The sequence below is a fragment of the Myxine glutinosa genome, chromosome 7, assembly GCF_964187855.1.
Source record: "Myxine glutinosa chromosome 7, kmMyxGlut1.1, whole genome shotgun sequence".
Lineage (NCBI taxonomy): Eukaryota > Metazoa > Chordata > Myxini > Myxiniformes > Myxinidae > Myxine > Myxine glutinosa.
This window is the reverse complement of record NC_136267.1, coordinates 43,724,256-43,744,255: the sequence shown is the minus strand read 5'-3', so window position 1 is coordinate 43,744,255 and position 20,000 is coordinate 43,724,256. Positions and strand designations below refer to the sequence as shown.

At 41.4% G+C, this 20,000-nt stretch overlaps 1 protein-coding gene across 4 annotated transcripts in view; it reads right to left on the bottom strand.

Annotated features, from left to right (window-relative positions):
- Window positions 1–15,723, bottom strand: part of SPRYD3 (SPRY domain containing 3) — a gene marked incomplete at its 5' end in the record, with an annotated part of 464,688 nt that extends 448,965 nt beyond the window's left edge. For all 4 annotated transcript variants that reach the window (XM_078781590.1, XM_078781589.1, XM_078781592.1 and 1 more), the window contains 1 exon segment: window positions 15,588–15,723. In XM_078781590.1, coding sequence (XP_078637716.1) covers window positions 15,588–15,723 — 136 coding nt within the window.
- Window positions 15,724–20,000: the final 4,277 nt, after the last annotated feature.

The window sequence follows — 20,000 nt, the reverse complement described above, 5'->3', positions numbered from 1 at the left end:
AATCCCATACAATTTTCAAGTCAATCGAATGAAAATTGAGGATTTTAGAAATTTGAAATTGTTGTTGACCTTTGGTCTATGTTGATCTTTTGGCCTATGCTGATCTCAAAAATAGTTGGTGGTTGAATTCAGTTCGCCAAAATGAAAATGCCATTCACATTTCAAGTGAATCGGATGAAAATTGAGGATTTTAAAAATTTGAAAAAAGTGGTCGACCTTTGGCCTATGGCCACCTTTTGACCTCAAAAATATATAGGATTTTGTCAGACCACAAACTATACCATTTGGTGAAGTTTCGTGAAGATCGGTTTAAAATTGTGACCTGTAGGCAAGTACAAGCGAACGGACAGACAAACACACAAACACACAAATCGGAGTGATCAACATACTTGCAAAAAAAAAAAAAAAATTGGCCAAGTAACGAACAAACAACCAAACAGACAGACAGGGATGGATACATATCCTCCATCCACCTTCAGTGGCGGAGGTAACTAGAGAATTCATAGAACGCCATGCCTCATAAAGTCTTGAAAAAAAACTCCATGGGCAGTCTACGAGTGGAAATTTGGTTGGTCAAGATAACGTAATATTTTGTCCAAGTACTGCTAAACGGAAGGATTTTGAAAGTGCCAAAAATAGATTTCTGTTCTGCAGTGTTCATCTATCTATAATTCCAGTAATCTCTGTGTGTGTGTGTGTGTGTGTGTGTGTCTGTGTGTGTGTTTGTTTGTTTGTCTGTGACCGCTGTTTCTCGACAACCACGGGTCCGATATACTTTAAACTTGCCAGGTATATTGCTGGGGACCCGAGGATGTGCCTTTTCAAGGTTTCATATTAATCGGAGAAGTAGTTACCGAGCTATGTCCAAAAAACGATTCAACCAATCAGAGAGCAGCGAGCTATCACGTGTGCCGAACGTGGCGAACAGACTCTGCCTCGGACGGCACATTTGAGAGCATATTCATTTATTTCACGTTGGCAAACTATGTTGCCGCTATGTTGGCGTTAAACGATGTTTTAAAACTAATTAAAACTAATTTGCGATTCTTTCGCTTTCCTGCGCGTTTGTGCATGCTATGGCGATTTCTTTACCAAACTCCGCAAGCCGTTCGCTTTGGACCAAACCATTTCATGTAAATAGAGGGGGGGGGGATTGTCACCGTACTCGCAAGCCGTTCGCTTTGGACCAAACCATTTCATGTAAATAGAGGGGGGGGGATATAATTTTAGATATAGATATAGTACGGGCATGCCCTAGTCTATCTATAATTCCAGCAATCTCTGTGTGTGTGTGTGTGTGTGTCTGTGTGTCTGTGTGTGTGTTTGTTTGTTTGTCTGTGACCGCTGTTTCTCGACAACCACGGGTCCGATATACTTGAAACTTGCCAGGTATATTGCTGGGGACCCGAGGATGTGCCTTTTCAAGGTTTGAAATTAATCGGACAAGTAGTTACCGAGCTATGTCCAAAAAACGATTCAACCAATCAGAGAGCAGCGAGCTATCACGTGTGCCGAACGTGGCGAACAGACTCTGCCTCGGACGGCACATTTGAGAGCGTATTCATTTATTTCACGTTGGCAAACTATGTTGGCGTTAAACTATGTTTTAAAACTAATAAAAACTAATTTGCGATTCTTTCGCTTTCCTGCGCGTTTGTGCACGCTATGGCGATTTCTTTACCAAACTCCGCAAGCCGTTCGCTTTGGACCAAACCATTTCATGTAAATAGAGGGGGGGGATTGTCACCGTACTCGCAAGCCGTTCGCTTTGGACCAAACCATTTCATGTAAATAGAGGGGGGGGATATAATTTTAGATATAGATATAGTACGGGCATGCCCTAGTCTATCTATAATTCCAGTAATCTCTGTGTGTTTGTTTGTCCGTGACCGCTGTTTCTCGACAACCACGGGTCCGATATACTTTAAACTTGCCAGGTATATTGCTGGGGACCCGAGGATGTGCCTTTTCAAGGTTTCATATTAATCGGACAAGTAGTTACCGAGCTATGTCCAAAAAACGATTCAACCAATCAGAGAGCAGCGAGCTATCACGTGTGCCGAACGTGCCGAACAGACTCTGCCTCGGACGGCACATTTGAGAGCGTATTCATTTATTTCACGTTGGCAAACTATGTTGGCGTTAAACTATGTTTTAAAACTAATTAAAACTAATTTGCGATTCTTTCGCTTTCCTGCGCGTTTGTGCACGCTATGGCGATTTCTTTACCAAACTCCGCAAGCCGTTCGCTTTGGACCAAACCATTTCATGTAAATAGAGGGGGGGATTGTCACCGTACTCGCAAGCCGTTCGCTTTGGACCAAACCATTTCATGTAAATAGAGGGGGGGGATTGTCACCGTACTCGCAAGCCGTTCGCTTTGGACCAAACCATTTCATGTAAATAGAGGGGGGGGATATAATTTTAGATATATATATAGTACGGGCATGCCCTAGTGTATATAATTCAATTAAAATAAAATAAAGATTTTAAAGGTTGTAAAAAACAGAAATTCGGAAGTTTACCGCCATTGATGCAGCGTCTTTTACACCATCTTATTTAACACGTTACAGTTCTTCGTGCCTGTTGTTTGTGTCCTTTATGACGCCCTTTAAACAGTATGTTTCCTGTTTGAAATTATTTTAAATTTGGTTTGACTGCCGGACATGCAGACAGAGTAAAATAAATCCCTCACTCCTCTCTGCGCATGCAGAATCGAGACAAGATTCTGCCCAATTTGTCAAATTCATAGCAAAAGTGCTAGGTGTTGGGCTAGCGGCTAGGGTGCCAGCTTGGGATCCGAGGATCCTGGGTTCGAATCCTGGTCGATCGCTGAATTAACGCCAGGGGGGTTGACTCAGCCTGTCATCCTTCCGAGGTCGGCTAATTGAGTACCAGTTCACTGGTAATTCCCTGTTTGTCGTAAAAGGCGACAAAAAGGGTTGGCGGCAGGAAGGGCATCCGGCCGTAAAACATTGCTTCAAAAAGGGGACTAACAAAAACAACAACAACCACGGTGCCCGAAAAAGGCCTACCCCCGCTTTGCGGGGAAAAATGGCCTCTAAAGGTGTTTTTTTTTTTATATATAGCAAAAATACTACTGCTAAACTGCAGGTTTGTGTTCTGATTAATGTTCAAAATACAACATTCAATTGAAATGAAGTAGTTCATCGATAATAAACTGACGCCTGCAGACAGACAAACTGAACCAATTGCTGAACCGCGCTTTTCGCTTTAATTGTGCGGGGTAAAATAATTGCCTGAGACAACTGGGAACAGCTTAGACTTTAGAGGAAGCGCACTCACCTTTGAGCAGTCTAGTCTGGGATAAATTACTAAAAAATAAAATAAAATAAAAAACACCTTTTTTTGACATTTTGTCAAAATGCACACTTTCCTTTTTCAAAGTGCTTCAAGTGCACTTTCAAAGTGCACTTTGCACACTTCAAAGTGCAAAAAATGTACACTTTCCTTTTTCCCCGCAAAGCGGGGGTTGGCCTTTTTCGGGCATCGTGGTTGTTGTTGTTGTGTCGGGGATAAATTACTAGCCCGAGTATAAACTGAAATGTTGGTGCATCACGGGCAGGAAGTTGCATTCATGAGAATGTAATCCTTCAGAAGAGATATTAAAAGAGTTGACCAACCCTCGATCTAGCGTTCAGTTGAAACCATTGAATAACTCGCAATGCTTTTCAAAAACATTAGGCAATTATGTCAGCACTCCTATAAAATTCCAAATACGTGACCGAGTGATGACCGTTTTGGAGGAAGCCTGCAACGAGTACAGTATTGACTCTCCAGGTACATTTTCAGCAATGGAAACGTTCATCGCTAGTTGTTGTGGACACGCCAATATCCAAAATAAGGACATGGAGTAATACAAAGACTTTTTTTATGAAATCAGTATTACACGTTAATCGGACTATTTGATGGAATACTTTTTGTAATGCAATAAAAACTACAACACTACAAATTGTTGTTGTTTTGAACCACCTTCCCTACCTACGTCCTCCCTCCGATTATTCATTTTATACAAAAAAATACACAAAGTCATAGTCATACAAACAAAAGTACAATTATATCAATAAGCAATAACACAAGCTACAATAATCAACTTCCAATGCTTCATCGAAATAAATTAAAAAGAAAACAATCACTCAATCAATTAATCTGGTTCACTATGTCAATAAAAACACCTTCGTTCAAAATGTATAGAGATTAGCAAACTAGTATATTTAAGCTTATGGCATCAGGAATCTGAAAATCAATGTTTACATTTGCGCAGATGCTGCATAGTCGCCATTTTGGATTTTCAAAATGGCCACCATAAAATAAGAATTTCCGAATATCTCAGCTTGTAATCGACATGGAAACTTCATTCTAAATGCTAATCCTATGTTTCCAGGCCCAAGGAATCCAAAGCTTATGTCAAATTGGTGATTATGAACTCCAACAACCAAGAAAAGTAAGAAGAAGTTTGTGAAATTATATTTGTATTTTCATGAAAAAATGCACACTCAAATTGTTGGTCGTGACAACAGCATACGTAGAGACGTATTTCCTATCTCAGTTTGACACATCATTACACATCATCATCACTCTCAGTGTCATATTTCAACATGACAGTCTGCATCGTTTTCGCATTCTGTGCCGCACAAGCATAGTTCTGTGCAAGGCAAGTTATTAATTCTGCATGAACATCTCTGTGTAGAACAGTTGGTTTTGCAGTGGCATCTGACCAACTCGATGATGTTTTGTGGGGCAGGAGGAACCTGTGTGGTGACTGGCAGTATTTGGCCACTTTTGTCCTGATAGTAACCAAATTTCATGGGGTCAAAAGGCTGTTGCTGCATAACATTGGCTTGGCACCATACTCGGCTTTGTAACCGCACACGCTGAATGTGTTCCTCAAATGCACCAAGTGTAGGAAGTAAGTCGTTGCTTTCAACTAGGTGTTTACAAAACAGATACCATCTTAGATCAGGGATACTTGCAATGTGAATACCCTTGGGACAGAAGGTTGAGCACACAAATTGGTCCAATACATCTTTCACCTCCTGTGTTAGGTCACCTTCCTCCAGTACTTTCATCAATCAGTGCTCTGACCAAGTGCATTTCAGCTTTCATATCATGCTGAAACCATTTTGTTTTGGCTATTCCTGAGAATTTTCCAACATTGTCTGCTCTCGTGAATGCGTGGAATACAGGTATTGCTTGCGCCTTTTCTTTGCCCAAAGCTCTCCAGATTGGCTTTATTTCGACTGCACCTGATACCATCAAAATAGATGTCTTTTTGCAGAGCTTGTCATGGTGTGGCACAGCCAGAACCAAGACGTCAGTATCAGGAGTGAAGAACACTAGCTGTGCATCAGGACACCGCTGTGATGCCTCTGCTGCCAGGCAGATTAATCAATGAGTCAGCCTCCTCGTGATTGTTGTCTTCAAAGTGCATGTTTCTGTTGATTCTGGTGTGACCTGATGCTGATGTGATGACTAACTGAGGTGAGTTTTTGTTGTAAACAAGGGTTGCTTTGGCGAGATAGTCTGTCAAATCTGCTTTCGTTTTTTTCGTGCGATAGAAACCGTGCCAGTGGGATGTGTTTGATGTTCGGATCATCTGCAAACTAATAATGCATGAGCTTTTCCTTGTCGTCGTCTCTCTCTAGTTTCCTCCTTCAGCGAGTCAGGTTTGTATGTATCGAAGACCAGGATGACCTCACTGAACCCCGCTGTCAAGCTCACGAGCCTGCCATTGAAATACTGGGCTAGATCTTTGACTGTGCTGATTTTCCTTGATTTCTTTGTCATTTTCTGGACAAGCACAATTCCATCAACAATGGCGATCTTTTGATTTGATGACGACGATGGAGATGATGATACAGGACCTCTGTCATCATCCTGCTCTTTGGCCGCTAGAGCTTCTGTCTGTTCCTGGGTTTCATCTGTTTTAGCCAGTTTCTCAAGGCTGTGTATCATCTTGGACTTGTCAGTGCATGGCAGCATTGAGCCGTCTGGTGCCAATAGTGCTCTCGTAGTCAATGTGAACTCATAGTTGCCAACTGCAGTCTTCTGATCAATGTCCCTGTTCGACCTGGTGAGAACCATCAGCCAACCATAGAGATCTTTGGTCTCTTTTAGGTCAACTGTCTAGTCACGGAACTTGAAAGTTTGTTTCTTGCTGCCAGACATGTACTTCTTGTTGTTGTTCTGCTTTTTGACTGGTGCCCAGAGACAAACATCTCCATTGATACGTTCAGTGACATAATCTTCATAAAGCTTCGGTCCGATGTCATCAATGTTCAAGATTTGTGGAACATACTCTTGCCATACATATGCATGTGTAATGATGTGTCAAACTGACATAGGAAATACGTCTATATGTATACTATTGTCACTACCAACAACTTGGGTGCATTTTTTCATGAAAGAACAAACATAATTTCACAAACTTCTTCTTTTCTTGGTTTTTGATGTTCATAATCACCAATGTGACATAAGCTTTGGTTCCTTGGGCCTGGAAACATAGGATTAGCATTTAGAATGAAGTTTCCATGTCAATTACAAGCTGAGATATTCGGAAATTCTTATTTTATGGCGGCCATTTTGAAAATCCAAAATGGCGACTATGCAGGCATCTGCGCAAATGTAAACATTGATTTTCACATTCCTGATGCGATAAGCTTCTCAAAAAGTTACTGGTTTGCTAATCTCCATAAAATCTGAACAAATATACATAGTGAACCTGACAATCGTTTATCTATACTGTAAAAGGAGCGATGCTTGTGTTCGTGTGCGAGTTCCACAATTGGTTGGAAAGTTCACCCGACTCCACCCACAATTTTTATACTATTGCCGCCAATTTAGGAACCCTATAGAACCCTTTATAATTACCATTTAGAACTCTTCATAATTACCCTTTAGATTTACCTTTTCTCTTAAGGTGCACAGTGGGGTAAAAAATAAAATAAAAAAAACGTTGTTTTTCATGTCAAAGTGTTCTTTGAAGTATATATTTTCAGAATCAAACTGTTTTGATTGGTACTTATTTCCAAAGAAATTTCAATTTATTGATGGCACGTGAAACGTGCTATTTTACCCCACCTTGCACCTTAAGCAGCACTTTTACTGCAAAGGTAATGCAGGTCTGCTATTAAATTTGACTATTTTCTCAAATTGTGAGTTGAACAGGTGATTGTGTCAGCAGATTTCTTTGAAGTCGGTGATAGCATGATGGGGGAGCATAAAGCATGACATATTCTACTGTTTCTATGTGGGAATGCCTGTTTGCTTTTACGAGCAAGAAAAGGATGAGAGTAAAGACGAGACAACCTTGGAAGGTGGAGGGGGGTGGGTGGGTTGAGAACATTCAGTGGGATGGGGGAAATAGAGGGTAGGGGTTTTAAGGCTTGGGTGTGGGGAGGGGATCAATGTCTTGGGGTTAGGGGGGGAGGTGGGGGCGGGTGAGGGCTTGAGGTTGGGGGAGAGCAAAGATGGGACACAGTTGTGTAGGCAGGCTGAAAGGCTGAAAAAAGGCTGAAACTACAACGAAGAAAATATACATGATAACAAAAAGAAAAATGATTAATAATATCACAGGTTACATCAATATGGAAACAAACGATTTTTGCATAACTCAAGTGTCGTAATGCTTGCTGCTGAAAAATCGTGTAAGACTTTTAGGTGGAGCAAAATTCCCTCTGCCATGATTTCCGTCACATAGGTTCACTTGTGCCAAGTAAATAGTCGCATGAAACTTGCCAGTGTCTACACCATTGCATGCATTTTCTCAGACCACAGGAGGCACCAAAGACCTTTGGTCTATGAGCACTCATTGCAAGTCGGGTTTTAGGCAGAAAACTGGCTCTGTCCATATGGGATAACGATAAAAGTCTGAGACAGAATTAACCAACATACTGCTTCTTAATCTGCATAATAATTTCTCATAATACATTTGTAATTATCCCCCATGCTTTTTGAAAAAAAGCGGTACATTTTAAATCTGTCCATCTGTATGTCTATCTGTCCATCACACTATATCCTCCTAAACGGTTGTGCAGAAATTCAAACTTGGTAGTTATGGTCACCACATGGCAAAAAGCTGCAAGAGCAGCATCATTTTTGGTCACACCCCTCTGGCACGGTAAAAAGGTCAAATGCTGAAAAATGCAAAAGCGGGTACATTTAAAACCTTTTTTCCATGAAACTTCGTGTATGCAATCAACATTTGGGGACACATGAAATGTGTAAAGATTTTTTGTATTTCACCCCCGGTTAATGCCCCAGAGGGTGGATACAGGGTTCAAAAAGGGAAAACAATTACTTCAAAATTTGATATTTGGTCATTCCTGGTGGAATATTTAACAATCTTTCAACTTTGCTGAGGTGGGAAGCGTGAGGATTTGCGATGGCGCCCCATCGACTTCACTCAAGTCTATTATGCAGACATTTTCTGTCGTTAGAACTATTTTTGGACATTCAGCCCACGATAACTTACTTGTACAATGATATAAAAGAACCATGAGAATATTCATGGTTACCTCTGCCAAGAAGGTAGGCGGAGATTATGTTTTCACCCCTGTCTGCCTGTCCGTTTGTCTGTTTGTCTGTGAACAGGGTATCTCAAAAAGTTGTGGACAGATTCAGACGAAATTTGGTGGAGAGGTAGTGTATGTGACAAGGACGAAATGATTAGATTTTGGTGAATATCTGGATGCTATAATTTTTCAAGTGATTCTTCACCATTGCTAAATAGGGCTAAAACCGATATATAGCAAGGTATTTCAAAAGGTTACGGACGGATTCGGACGAAACTTGGTGGGCAGGTTGGGTGTGTGAGAAGGACAAATCTATTCGACGTTGGTGAATATACGGATCCGGATACAATAGTTATTTTAAAATTTTCAGTAAATTCTTCATCATTGGAAGATAGGGCTAAAAACTATAGCATGATATTTCCAAAAGTTGTGGACAAGTTGTGATAAAACTTAGTGCATGAGTTGGTTAGATGGCAAGAAGAAGCCGATTCGATTTTGGTTTAGGTCCGGATGCATATCCGGCCTATCAGTGGGATAGAAAACGTAATCTGTTTAGCCTGGCAGAGGTTGCGGTTCTAGTTCCAAATGTTATTCTTCTCAATCTTTTGGGTTTTTTCAGATTGCTGAAGCAATACCATAATTCTCACCCCAAGAATCATCAATAATAAAATAGGGTTGGCCTACTGAAAACCAGTTATATCCTCCCAGTACAATAATATGGGCGTTATTAGTTGCAAATAAAAAGAGCATTAATTAGTGCCAAATTATTGGTCTTTTAATACCCTGATCTATGTAAAATGTAGTGTGTACAGTACCGTATTTGAGTGCAGGTGACAGACATCAGGTAACTATCTGTAAAGTTCCTTGCTGAACAAACATTGCTTGTGGTGGGGCGGCTTAGCCCAAATATTCAAAAGAATTGTGCATTTTGTGATACAAGCACCAAATTTGGCACAAATGTACATTAATATGTTGCGAACATTTTCAGATATTGGGCCACTTGAAATTCCGTAATTTTTTTTTTCAAATTTTTTCAAATTTCGTAATTTCAAATTTTTCGGGTGACACCGTCACAATTTCGGCCGTTTGTTTTGAAGTTCCGTGACAGGCCCCGCACCCCCACCTCCGGGCCGACCGGAAGCTTGTGCTGAGTACATCATACCTGAACAACTCAGTGAGGCAGAACACAGCAGTGCACACCAGGGTGACCCCTTCAGTGCATAAACCAATTAACCTGTCCACTGCAGGGCATATAGAAATGAAGTTATTTTCTGCATATAATAATAATATAAGTTCAGTTCTATATAACAATTTCTGTTATCACCACTACCACTACAACTACCACTACTACAAGCTTTGTCTGGAATTTTGTGGACTAACAGACAAACAGACATACAGACAAGCTGGGATCAAAACATTACCTCCTTCCACCATTGAGTGTAGAGGTAAACATCATGGAAATTATATCATGCCCTAGATTTAATTCATGCTTACCCGTGTATTTGCTTCACTGGTTCACAAGGTCTTTTGCATACATGTAATTCAGACTCTCGTCTTCATTGCTGACCACACAATGTTCGCAACATATTAATGTACATTTGTGCCAAATTTGGTGCTTGTATCACAAAATGCACAATTCTTTTGAATATTTGGGCTAAGCCGCCCCACTATATCGGCCGGCCTCGAAGACCGAAATTGTGACGGTGTCACCCGAAAAATTTGAAATTACGAAATTTGAAAAAATTTGAAAAAAAAAATTACGGAATTTCAAGTGGCCCAATATCTGAAAATGTTCGCAACATATTAATGTACATTTGTGCCAAATTTGGTGCTTGTATCACAAAATGCACAACAGGTTTGCTATGCTGCTACACTATTGCTGATGTGCAAAGCATTGAAATTCCAAATTCCTCAATTTGTCCAAAATGGGGGTACCTGTAGGTAAACCGTTGTCAATAAGTTGAGAAAAGGGTCTCCAGTCACTCAACTAAAACAATAAAAAAGAAGTCCAAAAAGGGCACAACTCCGTGGAAAATTGGTGAAACGCCCCAAAACTCAAACTTGTTCTGTAAACAAATCAAGCCATGTACCAAGTTTCAGTTGAATAAGTTAAAGGGGAAAGGCGGAAAGTTTGGGAAACCACAGGTCAGACGGATGGATAGACGGACGGGACAGATAGACAGACAGACAGATGGAGAACAAACCTACAGTCCCCTCCAGTGAGACTAAAAATGAAGTCACCAGCTTTGCAGCAGTAAAGCAGTCCAAGTAATACTTTAGCAACAAGATCCTGAACCGAGTGCATATCAGTATAAACCATTGCTTTGAATGCAAGCATTAGAGAGCCAAAGAAAGACTAAAAATAAAAATAAAATAAAAGATGAAAGCTGTCTGAATACAAAATAAATCACTTGTAAATACGTATTTACCATCTCATAAAACCAAATCTCTCCTCTGAACATTCAAGTATTGCTTCAATGTGTTTCCACCCAAAAAGGACAAATGTCGACACATCGATGTTCGACATACAAAGTTGTTTTTTTTTTTTTACATCGAACAGTGTTTCACTCACTTTTCTTAAAACCTCATATAAGAAGTACTGTATTGCAAAAGCAACATCCCAGCTATGATGGAACAGCCAGCAAATGGGACGAGCTTTTTGTGGTTTAAGCATTGAGGCCATTAAGATAAATTCAAGGCTTGGTCTGATGACCAATTTATTCTGCACTTTTAGTTACAAATATGCCTTCTAACAGATTTTTTAAAACCAGGCAACAGTTTTTTGAAGGGTCAAGTATAGTTCATTCAAAGTAAATGAAAAGCTGGTATGCATTTCACTGCTGTGGTAAAGAAAGAAAAAAAACATCAAAGTTGCCAGAAGGACTGCAAAAAAACCTCCCCAAAAAAAACTCCATTTCCATCCAAATTCCCGATGCAAAGGTGTACTCCAAAGAAGTAGACACATGGCCACCGTGGAGAGCCATATCGAGTTGCCAGGTCGGTGCCCAGGCATGGCCACAGTGGCCCGTTGAGGAATGGCAATACATGGCCTTGCCACCCAACCCTCCTCGCCCAGGGCCAGGCACGCAGGACGCAGCTCGCCAGAGTTGGTGGAGCCAACGAACCAGTTGAGCCAAGGCTGGCGACAATGCGTGTCTGTGCAGCTGAATTTATTAGCAAATTTTTCAAATGCTGCAAAAAACAGCGGACTGGAAGATGCTTATCAGACCCTGAAAGAGCTCTTACCAGCCGAGAAGAAACATTTTTCTGTCTGCACAGTGTGGAGAAGCACACAGCACGCTTTATGAGGGCATCAATAAGTTATTATACACTTTGGAGAAATTTTGCCGAGTGATTGAACTTGTGCTAACAAGTTGAATACACATTTAGCACTTGCAACCATTTTTGTGCAATACATTGGAGGCGAACGTTTTCAGATGTCAGAAAAGCCAAATATATATATATATATATATATATATATATATATATATATATATATATATATATATATATATATATATATATATAATTATATATATATATATATATATATATATATATATATATATATTATATATATATATATATATATATATCTATATCTATATAATTATAAAATTGAAATCTTGCGTGTTTGTATGTAACATTCGATCGGTCCGGGGGCGTGGCTTACCCCTTTGAGAGAGTAGTAATATCCACCATTTTATTAACTCGCATAGCTTTGAGGCCTGTTTTGTAGGCCCGTGGTGTCTTGCTCTCTCTCTCAGTTTTATTTCAAATCAAATTCGATATATCATTTCATTTTTCACAGTCGCTAACATAGTTTTAGCCTCGGTTGAAAAAAAACGGGAAGAAAATCCGATGAAAGTTTCCGTTTATAGAACGAAATGAATTCTGAAAGGCTTGTATCTTCAAGGCCATTGAGTCTGTTTCACGCCTTTATCTTCAATCTAAGTCACCATCTGATTTCATTTTTATCGATGGTTTTAGACTCGGTAAAAGAAATAATTGAGAACATTCACGCACACACGGGAAATTGCAGAGATATATTTTAAAAATCGCGCCACGTTGATATACGAAAATACACCGCCTAAAATAACAGGCATACAGTATATATCTTCATCATTTCATTCAACATTATTACCCGGAAGTAAAATATGTTTCAGGAAATTACCGAGAGATATTTCTTCGATTTTTTTTATTATTTATATGTGCATACACTTTAAATAGGTTTATTTGAAATCTTTAATTTTCACAATGTAATTTATTTGTCATTTGATGATCGGCAAAACGATAGCACAAACACAATACTATTTGCAGGAAGAATGTCGTATCAACCCTCCGACGGCGCTACGGACGCGGACAACGAATCACACCTCACGTCTATGGACGCGAATAGCAACATCCGCACGAATCAGTCATCAATGATTTTCATTGACGCGCCTGGAGGCACAGGGAAGACGTTTCTTATTAATCTGATTCTCTCTAAAGTGAGAGCGAGTGGAGAAGTTGCCCCCTGCGGTGGCCTCATCTGGCATAGCTGCTACCCTCATGCCTGGTGGAAGAACAGCGCACTCAAGGTTCCAAATCCCTCTGACACCGAGGGAAGATGGCGTATGCAACATCGATAAAAATTCCACTATCGCAGACCTCTTTCGAAGTACAAAACTCATCGTGTGGGATGAGTGTCCTATGATCAGGAGAGAGAGTTTCGAGGCTGTGGATCGCACGTTGCGTGATGTATGTGACAAAGACGAGCCTTTTGGAGGGATCTTGACGATATGCTGTGGTGATTTCCGTCAACGTGATCGGAGATAAGGGCCGAAATCACGTGTCACAGGTAAGTGATTTAGAACGCTGGAGAGGTGAGCCTTATGGCTTGCTGGCCCAAATAATCTCCATGATGATGTCCAGCGTTCGCTTTATTTCTATTCTCATATCTATTCAAACTGACATTGACCCAACGGGTCATGGGTCGTCTAGGGGTAGCATCATCATCATCATTGGCTGAGGGGTAGCATCATTGGCTGAGGCGTAGCATCATTGGCTGAGGGGTAGCATCATTGGCTGAGGGGTAGCATCATTGGCTGAGGGGTAGCATCATTGGCTGAGGGGTAGCATCATTGGCTGAGGGGTAGCATCATTGGCTGAGGTGTAGCATCATTGGCTGAGGGGTAGCATCATTGGCTGAGGGGTAGCATCATTGGCTGAGGGGTAGCATCATTGGCTGAGGGGTAGCATCATTGGCTGAGGTGTAGCATCATTGGCTGAGGGGTCACATCATTGGCTGAGGGGTAGCATCATTGGCTGAGGGGTGGCATCATTGCTGAGGGGTAGCATCATTGGCTGAAGGGTAGCATCATTGGCTGAGGGGTAGCATCATTGGCTGAGGGGTAGCATCATTGGCTGAGGTGTAGCATCATTGGCTGAGGGGTGACATCATTGGCTGAGGGGCGACATCATTAGCTGAGGGGTGGCATCATGGCTGAGGGGCGACATCATTGCTGAGGGGTGGCATCATTGGCAGAGGGGCGACATCATTGGCTGAGGGGTGACATCATTGGCTGAGGTGTAGCATCATTGGCTGAGGGGTAGCATCATTGGCTGAGGGGTAGCATCATTGGCTGAGGGTAGCATCATTGGCTGAGGTGTAGCATCATTGGCTGAGGGGTAGCATCATTGGCTGAGGGGTAGCATCATTGGCTGGGTGTAGCATCATTGGCTGAGGGGTAGCATCATTGGCTGAGGGGCGACATCATTGGCTGAGGGGGTAGCATCATTGGCTGAGGGTAGCATCATTGGCTGAGTGGTAGCATCATTGGCTGAGGGGTAGCATCATTGGCTGAGGTGTAGCATCATTCGGCTGAGGGGTCACATCATTGGCTGAGGGGTGGCATCATTGGCTGAGGGGTAGCATCATTGGCTGAGGGGTAACATCATTGGCTGAGGGGTAGCATCATTGGCTGAGGGGTCACATCATTGGCTGAGGGGTCACATCATTGGCTGAGGGGGTCACATCATTGCTGAGGGGTCACATCATTGGCTGAGGGGTCACATCATTGGCTGAGGGGTGGCATCATTGGCTGAGGGGTGGCATCATTGGCTGAGGGGTGGCATCATGGCTGAGGGGTAGCATCATTGGCTGAGGGGTGGCATCATTGGCTGAGGTGTAGCATCATTGGCTGAGGGGTCACACCATTGGCTGAGGGGTAGCATCATTGGCTGAGGGTCACATCATTGGCTGAGGGGTCTTCTCCTCACTGCTCATTACTAAAAACTGCTCTTCTATGTGAGGATTGATAAATAAAAGCAATAAGAACCAGTTAAATTTAGTTTATATGGCATTTTGCCTCTCTATTAGAAAGTGTGAGAAAAATTATATATCTTCGCCATAGGTTGACCTTTGACCCCCACTGTAACCATGGTAACCCCTTAATTATATATAATAACATTGACCCAACGGGTCATGGGTCGTCTAGTGTGTATATGTATGTATATATAATATATATATATATATATATATATATATATAATATATATATATATATATATATATATATATGTCCCTGGTGTTGGGCTAGCGGCTCGGGTGCCGGCTTAGGATCCTAGGTTCGAATCCCGGTCGATCGCTGAATTAATGCCAGGGGGGTTGACTCAGCCTGTCATCCTTCCGAGGTCGGCTAATTGAGTACCAGTTGCACTTGGTAATTCCCTGTTTGTCGTTAAAGGCGGCAAAAGGGTTGGCGTCAGGAAGGGCATCCGGCCGTAAAACATTGCTTCAAAAAGGGGGACCAAAAAAACAACCACGGTTCCCGAAAAAGGCCAACCTCTAAAGGTGGTTATTATTTTATATATATACATATATATATACACACAGTATACATATATATATATATACAGTATACATATACATACATATATATATATATATATTTTTTTTTTTTTTTTTGATTTTTTTTTTTTGAGGCTAAAATGATAATGCACAGTAATTGAGCAAATGTGTCACTTGACTAAGCAGTACGGGGTTACCAAAGCACTGCGCATCGTACTCACCTCCACGTCATTCCGCTGAAGAAGACGTCGGCCAGTTTTTGTCCAGCCCTCTCAAACACCTCAGATTTGATGCCACAGCCAACTCTGTCACCGGCTTGGCAGCGTGGACCAAAATGTCGTTTGCAATCTTTTCCCCGGAAAGCCTGCAGCCCAAGGAGGCAGCCGGTCAGTAAGTGCCTCATCTTCATGACCAATAGAGATCCCCTGCATCCCCCACACCCCCTACCTCCCATTTCCCCCTCAGCCATCCATGGACAATGGCAAAACCCATGATCAAAACATCACTTCAAATTAAGGTTTTAAAAAACGGCTTCTAAGGAATCAAATTATCGGCAAAGAAACCCAACTCCATTTGTGGAGGTTGTTTCTAAATTGCATGTATTGCAGTACTCTAAAAAGTTATTGTATTTTATTTGAGGAAAACATAATGCCTAAAACAATTCACTGGCAAACTGGAGTAAAGTGAAATCTAGGTGACTTATTTCAGCAACGGTACAAAAGATAACAGTGAAAATGACTGTGCTGATTGAGTAAGTATGTACCATGAATGGTGAAAGGCATTTCACAATAATTAACATCACTTAACGCAAGTCCTCTGGAATGTTCATGCTCCAGCAGAGGATGGCTGTTTCTTTAGGGTTTAAAAGAAAAAGTAATGTTACGAGTTGATGGAACACCTTAATGCACGCACTACACGGAACGATCTATGGTGGTGAAAAATTCACTTTATAATCCTCTGTTCAGTATGTAATACATTCTCAGTATCCAGTTGTACAATATCAATATACTTTTCAAGAAGAATAACTTTTATAACTAGAATCGGCACTCGGTAGAGCACATACGTCCGCCAGGCTGAACAGTTCACGTTTTGTATCCCAATGATAAGCCGGACCTGGATTCAGAAAAGAAAAAAAAAAAAAAAAAAAAAAAAGTATAAATATATATATACACACAGTATACATATATATATACAGTATACATATACATACATTTTTTTTTTTTTTTTTTTTGATTTTTTGATTTTTTTTTTTTTTTTTTGAGGCTAAAATGATAAAGCACAGTAATTGAGCAAATGTGTCACTTGACTAAGCAGTACGGGGTTACCAAAGCACTGCGCATCATACTCACCACGTCATTCCGGCTGAAGAATTCCGTGCGGACCTGGATTCAGACCTGAACCAAAATCGAATCGGCTGGTTCTCGTCACCTAACCAACTCGTCCACCAAGTTCAGACATAACTCGTCCACAACTTTTTTAAATAGCATGTTATATATCGCTTTTCACTCGATCTCTCAATGGTGAAAATCACTTAAAAATTAAATAATTCTTGTATCTGAATCCATATTCAGATCTTCACGCAAAATCGAATCGATTCGTTCTCGTCACACCACCAACCTCTCCACCAAGTTTCGTCCAAATCCTTCCACAACTTTTTGAAATATCCTGCTATATGTTGTTTTTGGACCTATCTCCCAATGGTGAAGAATCACTTAAAAAATTATAGTAGCCGGATCCGGATCTTCACCAAAATCTAATCATTTCGTCCTCGTCACAAACACGACCTCTCTGCCAAATTTCGTCCGAATCCATCCACAACCTTCTGAGATATCTTGTTCACAGAAAGACAAACAGACAGATAGACAGGGGTGAAAACATAACCTCCATCCACCTTAAGTGGCATAGGCAATAAACTTGCAGAATGCATTTCATAATGTACAACAAAGAAGGCTGTCAGCTAAGATGAATGCTTGTGGAGTAGTTTGTAGAGCAGCTAACAGGGTTGGAAACTGACCTAGTGATATGAAGGAAAGAGTGGTTGGGGAATGGGAGGCTCAGGGATCAGTACTGGGAATGTCTTTATTTATTTATATATATATCAGTCACTATGCGACCCTTCATATCATCAGTGGAGAACCGCCAGCAAGGTGTCCCATACAGCTGCTGCTGCACCTTGCTGGGAGCGATACGCACCGCCTGCCACGCGGTGACGTTATCTCTGGCATACCATTATATATATATATATATATATATATATATATATATATATATATATATATATTATATATTTATATATATATATATATATTAATGATTTGCACAGTGAGGATAATAATAAGCATTCCAAATTTGCAGATGACATGAAGCTTGGATGCAAGTAAGGTCGGTAATGAAGGGAAAAGGAGGGGAGAGATAAGAATCAGGAAAGCCAGGATACTTCCTTAGATTGGGCAAACCATTGGTCGATGCAGTTTAACATATGGAAATGTAAAGTTCTGGGAATGTGTACGGAAAATGAAAATAATGACTACATAATGTAAGGTGCAATTTGGGCAGGATTTGGGGGTGTAATAGGAGGTAAACAGCACAATGCCAAGCAGCTATGGGAATAGCTAAAAAGGTTTTAGATTGTGTTTGCAGAAGGGATATATTCTAATTCATAAAAAGAAGTGTTAACACCCCAACTAGAATATTGTGTACAGTTTTGGTCACTATATCTGAGACAAAAAAGCCATGATAGAGAGGTTACAGCATAGGGCTACTGGATTGATTCCGGGCCTAGCTAAGTGATTCTGGGCCTAGATTCCGAATCCCCATCCAGGTTCTTCCTGATGCCTCCATCTTTGCTCTTTACTTCTTCTGGTTCCTTCTGATGACTCCAATGCAGTATTTGGTTTTCTGGTTCATTATATGGAGCAGCTGAAGGAGACAGGACTTTTTCTATGCTACAAAAGGAGCCGTGCGTGTATCCGTGCATCCATCCAGGTTTTACCCATGGGTTGGACATTTCGCCTCACTCTACCCACAATTTCTATACCACAGCCATCATTTTGATGCTTACTGCGATGTGGTCAAACATCTTCGAAGCTGTCAAATTCACAATTCCGTCGCCATGCCTTCCTTACAAGTTTTCCCTTCAATGTAAAATGTACAAAGCGACAGTTAAAAGGATTTTCAGCTGATAGGCGTCAAATGCCTTGTGAAGATATACCTCAGCATTCGAGGCAGCATTATGTTTATACACCGCCCAAATAACGTATGTGGCATTCTCTCAATCAGAGGTTTTACTGCGGAGGTTGCGCTATTATTTCCGACTATTTTCTCTGAAATTGTGAGTTGGACAGGCGACCTTGACGGGTTTCTGTGAAGTCGTTGATAGCATGATACAGGAGTGAAAAGCACGAAATATTCCGCTCTTTAGATGTGGGAATGCCCGTCTGTTTTTTTTGTTTGTTTGTTTGTTTGTTTGTTTGTTTTTCGTCTACAAGATCGAGGCTCGTGTAAGAGCTAACATCAATCACAAAATAAAAAACAAAAGGACACACAAAACATACAATAAAGGGAGCGGGAGACAAGATGGGGAAAGAGAGGGAAGCACACAATTACAACGGCAGAGAACAGGGACATCGGGAGATCTGTGGGAGGAGAGGGCTTGGGGAAGGAGGCATGGGAAGGCGGGTCGGGGGGGGCGAGTATAAAACACATGGACACTAAACACTATTTTTACGAATGGGAGGATAGTGAAGGGTTGGTGGGACTGGGGAGGGGGAGAGTAAAGATGGGGCAGATTTGGAAGGGGCACGTTTGTGCTTTGGAAGCGGGGGGGGGGGGGGGGGTGGAGGGGTTTGAGAACGTTGGTTGGTGGGGAAGGGGGGGTTGAGAACGTGTAGGGTATACAGTCGAGGAGTTGTCAGAACTGCATTTATAAGTTTACTTACTGGTGTGTGTATGTGCGTACGTCAGGACACGACGTCAGGACACGACGATGTTCACGAGCGAGCAGTATTCAATGACAAAGGACGGACTATAACCAAAACAGGCCCGCCAAGCCCAGAAATGTCACAACGAACGGTTACCGACCTTGAAATGAGATAGAAAATAATGTATAATCAGTTATGAGGTTAGTTAGCTACACAATACCGAAAATTCGGTTCGATTCCGACAACTTTGAAAATTTGACCTTTGTGACCTTCAAAGGTCAAAGGTCAAAGATTCTTAAATTTGTTGGAAAACTTGTATTTCATGATGTATGTCATAATATAAGATCATGTACGACATTTCACCCTATCAGGAAGCGAACAATGTAATTAAACCATCAAAAATCGACTTTTCTAAATTTCATGACCTTGTGACCTTGACCTTGGGGCGAAAATGAAAAATCGAGCTCCGTGGGGCTAGACACATGACATTGGCCGAACCAAATACCGAAACCCCTGTCAGATTCCACCAACTCCCTCGGAGAAGATGTAGCTTGAAATCGATTACCCCTAAAAAGACATCTTTTTCGGGGGTTGCTCCGCCCACAATGGGCGCAATACGCCCACTCTAGGCAGGACACAACTAGATCATGATATCAACCTCCCACCCAAGTTTCATCAATATCGGATGATATCATCGGGTAGTTATGCTGCGGA